Raw genomic sequence first — 6,000 nt, forward strand, 5'->3', positions numbered from 1 at the left:
CAACATTCACAAGTGTTAATCTCATAGTATTTTTGTATATGTAGCACATTCACGTTCACTTTTTTAAAAAAAATAAATAAAATAAAAATATAAATAAATAAATAAATAAAAAAAGAAGAAGAAGAAGAGAATGTTAGGAGATGGATTATTGTACCTAGTACTTTCTTTGTTAACATCCCAAGATTCCTAAAAGCAGCTTATTCTTCACAATTTAGTCCTATTAATATGGATTTGAAACCCCTATATTACCTTGTGAAGAGAGGAAGGAACAAAAGAATCTATAAAGAGCAGTGAGAGAAGATTTAGAACATGTTTAAAATTGCGTTTAAGAAATTTAGTTTTTAAGTCAAAAAGAGCTTTTGGGTAAAAACTTAATTTTTAAGCTTTTGTCAAAAGTACGTTTTGGCTAATTTTAGGCTTTTTGAATACTTAAAAGCACTTTCAATTTTTTTATCAAACGAATACTTTTTTCTTCGAACGGACTTTTTGAGTATTAAAAATATGTTTAGGCCCTTCAAACGCAATCTCAAAGAGACCCTTATTCGGATGAAAGAGGACTTTACTTGAGTAGCTAGCCCTTCATGAAGTTGAAATTATTCTTATATAGTTATATTCTCTTGCCTTGTTCTTCCTCATTTACTTTTCACTCAGCTCCTTAAATCTTTCCTTAATATAAAGGAAATAAATACAGAAAAAGTCATTAGGATGATTAATTATTGATTATATATCTATCATCCACCTTTTCGTCTTTTCCCTATCCATTGGTAGGTGAAATTTTAGAAGCTATTTGCATTATATTTGACTGCTATAGTGCTATGTTAGAAGGAAAGTGGTGATGAATGGAGCGTGCTGGACTATCTCTTCATGTGTAACATGTGCTAATCTTATTAGATTCCATCCCAGCCCTTTAACTTTCCTTGTAACATAATCATTGCAGTGATCACGACGAAAATATAACTTTTGTTGTGTCCAAAAAGCCGCCCTTGCTGGAAGGTAATGTCGGCGAAGCTCAGCTGCCTTGTTGGCAGTTCAATTTGCTTTATCTTTCGGCTAGCATTCTATTTGTCTCGAGAGTGATTTCCTTACTGATATCTACTTGCAGCTCCAGAGTCTTTTTACTTGGACAGCAATAAAGATCTCCCTCTCCCTTCTTGTTTATTTTCACATGTATAATCTGTCAATTTTTTTTTTTTTTTTTTTTTTTTTTAAGTATTTCATTTTATTTTTTTGGTGGTGAACAATACCCAAGGGTAGCTTTTTTAAGTATTTGGATTTTCATTTACAAATCTCCACTTGTCTACTCATAATTAAGCTTATGCATAGTGATCAAACCATATAAAAGTGCTAAGCCATGAGACTTAGGGCTGGCAAAATGAGTTCATGTGTCGTGTTTATGTCAACCCGATTAACCCGTCAACCCGAACACGACACTTTTATTAAACGAGATCCGTTTATGATTCGAACCCGTTTAACCTAAACTCTAACCTTAAAATTACGTGCCGTGTTCGTATCTGGTTCACGAGTCGTGAGTTAAATTGTCAACCCTAAATTAAGTTAAACTTAAAATTTACTCTAAAAAATAAAAATAAAAATTTGAAAAAATAAATAAAATGTATAAACGTGACAACCTGCGAATTTGGTTAATTCATGAACCCGTTTATGTCAGACGTGAACACGACACATTTATTAAACAGGTCATAAACTTGAACCCATTTAATCTAAACCCTAACACTAAAACCAAGGACAGAGGAATGGGGTGGCCCATATAGGCCATGGCCACCCCCAATTCATAAGGAAAAAATAATAATTTATAAGGTAATTTTTTATTTTTTTTTATTTTTTTGGGCATATGGCCCTTAGCATTTAGCAACACAATTTATTAATCTTTGGTCATTGCTTATACTAAACTTTGCCTCCACCCGTACCTAAAACTAAGTTGTACTTGTGTCTGATTCGTTAAATTGCTTGCCCTACCATGAGTTTACTCATAGGACACGACCAACATAATTATCATGTTTAAAGAACAAAAAAAGGCATCGATTTTATGTCGTGGTTTACTGATATTATTAAACGCCACGTGGCGACCATTCACGCCTATAAGAAACCCTAAAGTGTCCTCCCCGTAAAGCCTTTTCTTTATCAGAAAGAAGAAAGAGAGCAGTAGCGGCGGCCGGCTAGTGACAGAGCAACAACCATAGGCAGCAATCGAAGATGATCATTCCAGTTCGTTGTTTTACATGCGGCAAGGTATTGCCTATACTCCAAAACTACTTCAATGTAATTGTGAAATAACACCTAAATTTGTCGCTCAGAAAACCACTTAACTTCGCTAATCCTCTACAATGGCTCATAAACGTGCAATTTGCTGAATTCTTTAGGTGATTGGAAACAAGTGGGACACGTATCTTGACCTTCTCCAATCAGATTATTCTGAAGGGTGAGAAACTCTTATAACTTTCTTGGATGATATGATGTTTTTCAAATTGTTGGTTGAGCTTTAAGCTTTTAACTTGGGGGAAAATTGAGAAACTGGAGAAAAAATAAAGTACCCAACAAGTCGGCTGCAGAAAGCTACAATTGGGAAAGATAGCTCATTATTGATTGAGTTGTCGATTGTCATCTATGCACGCATATTGTGTCGTTTAACTATGAAAAAGGCCATCAATGGTTGTGGGTGATTATTGTGCCAATTTGTTAAAGTGACAGTATGATCAATGTAGACTTAACTTTGTGGTGAATATTACTTGATGGTACTGATTTCTGATTGCTTGGTTCGCAGAGATGCTCTTGATGCACTGGGGCTGGTTCGTTATTGCTGTAGGCGAATGCTCATGACTCATGTTGATCTCATTGAAAAGCTTCTGAACTACAATAGTAATCTCTCTCTCTCTCTTAACAGTTCAGTTTAGGAGAATGCTTATGGCTCTACTGCCACTGACATTTGCACTTTGTTGCAGCTTTGGAGAGGACTGACAACACTTGATGAATGGGGTTACAAGTGAACTTTTTTGGTCTGTGTTTTGGGTGTCTGTCTATGTCTTCACTGTTTCATTCGGTTTGGGGCTTGTATTAGTTTTTGAAGCCAGATACAGGAGAAGAGTTTATTGAATGCATTGGAGAAAATTATGTTCTTGCTTTAGTTAGCATCATGAATGTTCTTGATACGAATGAGTTATGAACCTATCTCACTAGATTAAAATATTATTGTTGCTTGATATGATTATTGCTTTTTGATAAGCAATTAGATGAGTAATGCTTTACACCATACTTCTATTTTATTTTACTGTAAGTAATTGGCACTGTGAAGCAGCCATTCTTTTAAGATTCAAGAGCTAATTGATAGAGATCATATAAGAACAAAAGTAGTTTAGATGTTGTTCTCTGATGAGCAATGTAGTCATGTTTTTTTTTTTTTTGGATGATATTCTGTTCTGGTGCTGGCTTCGTCTTTGTAGTCTACTTATATGGAAGAAGGGAGAGGATATTCACCGATAACTCTGCTTGGATCTTGGCTAAGCACCAAGATTATGGCAATATTTGTTTACATTCATTGCACTAACTTTAGCATCTGTGGGAATTGACAAGTTCGGAGACAGCAACTTGTTTCTTATGCCTGTTATTCCTACCTCTTGTGGATAGATGTCCGGCACCGATCTTGTCTGACCTCATCCTCCCCACTGATGGGACTGGGGGCTTCTTTGCTTTTTCCAATTAGGCTAGAGTCGACGAAAATCCCCTTCAGCAAAAAAATAGTGAAAGAGAGTGACATTCATTTTCCAAATTGTTGTGACTTTGTTTCTTTAACAAAAGCAAAAGAGAAAAATGTTGAAGAAAAGAGAAAAAGAGTGAGAAATAATAAACAAAAGATGGATTTGTTCACAAATGCATCAAAAATGCATTTTGTTTTTGGTTTGCATAATCGGATGAAAGAGCTTTTTAGTGGATTGGTTAGCCATTTTGATTAAAAAGAGATAATGGCTAAGCCATTAGGAACATGGGCAGAACTAGTAAGGGGCGGGCTTGTGAGGAAAAATAGTTCTTAAAACATTTTTTTAAAATCAAATTTTTACTCCTGAATTTTTATTTTTTTACCTCACGCCTAAAATATGATTTTTATTATTTTTTTTGTTTTTTTTACATGTCCACACAAGAGCGGGAGGAGAATTCGAACTAGTAATTTTTACTTTATTAAGTATAGTTTCAACCGATTGAATTAAATGCGCATGGCGGATAAACCAATTTGTAGGCCAACGATATATGTTACCATTGTACTTCATGCTCTTAGATCGGCTTCATTTTTGGTGAAAAAAAAAAAGAAGAAAAAAAAAAGTATATTCTTCATTTCCTCCTATCAATGCCTTTCCATTTATACTCAAATTACAACAAATTCCGATCTCAACAGATAGCTCGATTGAAAGGGAATCGGATCGAATCTCCTTCCTTTCTCCCTCCCCTTGAGGCCGGATTAAAAAAAAAAAAAATTACAACAAATTCCTACTATCTTCTATAGAACTATAAAAGAAAGACGATCTGTCCTGCTAAGAAGAAAGAATAAGCAATTCTTTCCAACATGTACGGGAAATATGCACCGAGACAGACGAAGACGTGGCACTTAGAAACCAGAAAACAAAGTCTAACGGAGTTGAATCTGAGCAACATCCCGGCTTAACTCATCCTCAATCTCATAGGATAGAGCTCGATCAAGAGGCAAGGGTTCGCTCAGGAGCTGATCGGAGAAATTGAGACGAGAACGTGGCCCACGACGACTTGGTGCTGGCGCGCCGCCGGCGGTGTGCTCACACGACCAGACCGACGCGGCGGAGTTGTATAGTTGAAGTGGGTTTGCTTTGCAGTCTGAACCTGGCAACAGTAGCATCAACAGAACCATATTCCATCATCAACGCAAAATCACAATTGCTCCACCAGAGAGAGAGAGAGAGAGAGAGAGAGAGCGAGCGAGAGAGAGAGATGAACTTACAGCTTCTCTAATTCTTTTAGAAACATGAAAAACAGGCTTGAGTTGGTCGTGGGGCAAGTGGCAAACTATTTTAACCTTAAATTCATGAAACAAAACGGAATTAGAAACTCAGAAAGGGGAAGAAAAAAAAAACCCCCATATAGCAACCTGAAGACTGAAGAGAGCATATAATTAGAAAGTCCTAAAATTTTATAATTCTCAACCATGCTATATATATATAGCTAAACCGACAAGAATATCAGGTTTCACTTTTTCAGATGGTATACCTATAATGTCAAAATTTCCAAAGTTCCTAAAAATAAAGGAAATTAAACATATATATCCAAGAGATTTGAATGGTTACAGATACACAAGCAAATACCAGCAACACCATCGGAAGCGACTCTAGCCCGCGTGACTCCGACCGTGCCCCGGACATTGTTGGAACACCGGATCGAACAGTTTTTTCCGTTAGGAAAATCCTTTGGTTCTGGAGAGGCACGAGATTCAAAACTCACGCGGGTTGGGTTCGTATTTTTATAGGCTGGGGGTCACCGGTCACTCCTCAGTCACAAATTGAGGACATGTGGGCTCCTCTAGCCTTTCTTCTTCTACAAGGAAATGAAGGAACTGGCAATTCTTTTTCAGATTTTCCATTTGGACTTTGGCTTTTGTGGTGCTAGCTTCATTGTCCACAGCAGTGCACCGGAGGTCCGGAGCAGCTGTTCCTGTCATTTACAAAATACAAATGTGCTATTGAAAAACATTATTTTTGGATGAATTCAAGAAATAATGCTTTTTCCTAATAGCAGTAGGAGACAATTCAATAGGTGAGCTTTTGTCATGCACTAAAGCTCTTTCTTTTCTGCAATACACAAGAAAGGAAAGCAATATAGCAGGAGCATCCTTTCCCTTTCCACTGTTAAGATGAAAATTATGGCCATAAGAGGTAGGTAATTCGGTTAGAGATTACGTTTTACGAAACGAATGTCATTAGTTCAAATTCTCATCTCCTCTTGTAGACATGCCAACAAAAAAAGAAA

The 6,000-nt window shown here is 36.5% G+C and overlaps 2 protein-coding genes across 2 annotated transcripts; one reads left to right on the top strand and one right to left on the bottom strand.

Annotated features, from left to right (window-relative positions):
- The first annotated feature begins 2,121 nt into the window (after nucleotides 1-2,121).
- On the top strand, nucleotides 2,122-3,139 carry LOC148587836 (DNA-directed RNA polymerases I, II, and III subunit RPABC5-like). Its single transcript, XM_088511631.1, has 4 exons — nucleotides 2,122-2,247; nucleotides 2,379-2,437; nucleotides 2,780-2,874; nucleotides 2,958-3,139. Exons 1-4 carry the CDS (start codon nucleotides 2,212-2,214, stop codon nucleotides 2,981-2,983), a joined length of 216 nt encoding a protein of 71 aa, XP_088367757.1. The 5' UTR covers nucleotides 2,122-2,211; the 3' UTR covers nucleotides 2,984-3,139.
- A 1,212-nt stretch (nucleotides 3,140-4,351) lies between these two features.
- Nucleotides 4,352-5,444, bottom strand: LOC132172519 (F-box protein At4g35930-like). Its single transcript, XM_059584034.2, has 3 exons — nucleotides 5,340-5,444; nucleotides 4,979-5,053; nucleotides 4,352-4,860 (listed from the first exon to the last, which is right to left on the bottom strand). Exons 1-3 carry the CDS (start codon nucleotides 5,394-5,396, stop codon nucleotides 4,720-4,722), a joined length of 273 nt encoding a protein of 90 aa, XP_059440017.2. The 5' UTR covers nucleotides 5,397-5,444; the 3' UTR covers nucleotides 4,352-4,719.
- Between the last annotated feature and the right edge of the window lie 556 nt (nucleotides 5,445-6,000).

This window comes from Corylus avellana, chromosome 1 (genome assembly GCF_965113065.1).
Source record: "Corylus avellana chromosome 1, dhCorAvel1.hap1.2, whole genome shotgun sequence".
Taxonomy (NCBI): Eukaryota; Viridiplantae; Streptophyta; class Magnoliopsida; order Fagales; family Betulaceae; genus Corylus; species Corylus avellana.

Coding starts and splice junctions, on each gene's coding strand:
- LOC148587836 (XM_088511631.1), top strand. CDS start 2,212: ATGATCATTCCAGTTCGTTGTTTTACATGCGGCAAG. Junction 2,438..2,779: donor CAATCAGATTATTCTGAAGG/GTGAGAAACTCT, acceptor CTTGGTTCGCAG/AGATGCTCTTGATGCACTGG. Junction 2,875..2,957: donor AAAGCTTCTGAACTACAATA/GTAATCTCTCTC, acceptor ACTTTGTTGCAG/CTTTGGAGAGGACTGACAAC.
- LOC132172519 (XM_059584034.2), bottom strand. CDS start 5,396: ATGTCCGGGGCACGGTCGGAGTCACGCGGGCTAGAGTCGCTTCCGATG. Junction 5,054..5,339: donor CGCTTCCGATGGTGTTGCTG/GTATTTGCTTGT, acceptor CATGAATTTAAG/GTTAAAATAGTTTGCCACTT. Junction 4,861..4,978: donor CTAAAAGAATTAGAGAAGCT/GTAAGTTCATCT, acceptor TACTGTTGCCAG/GTTCAGACTGCAAAGCAAAC.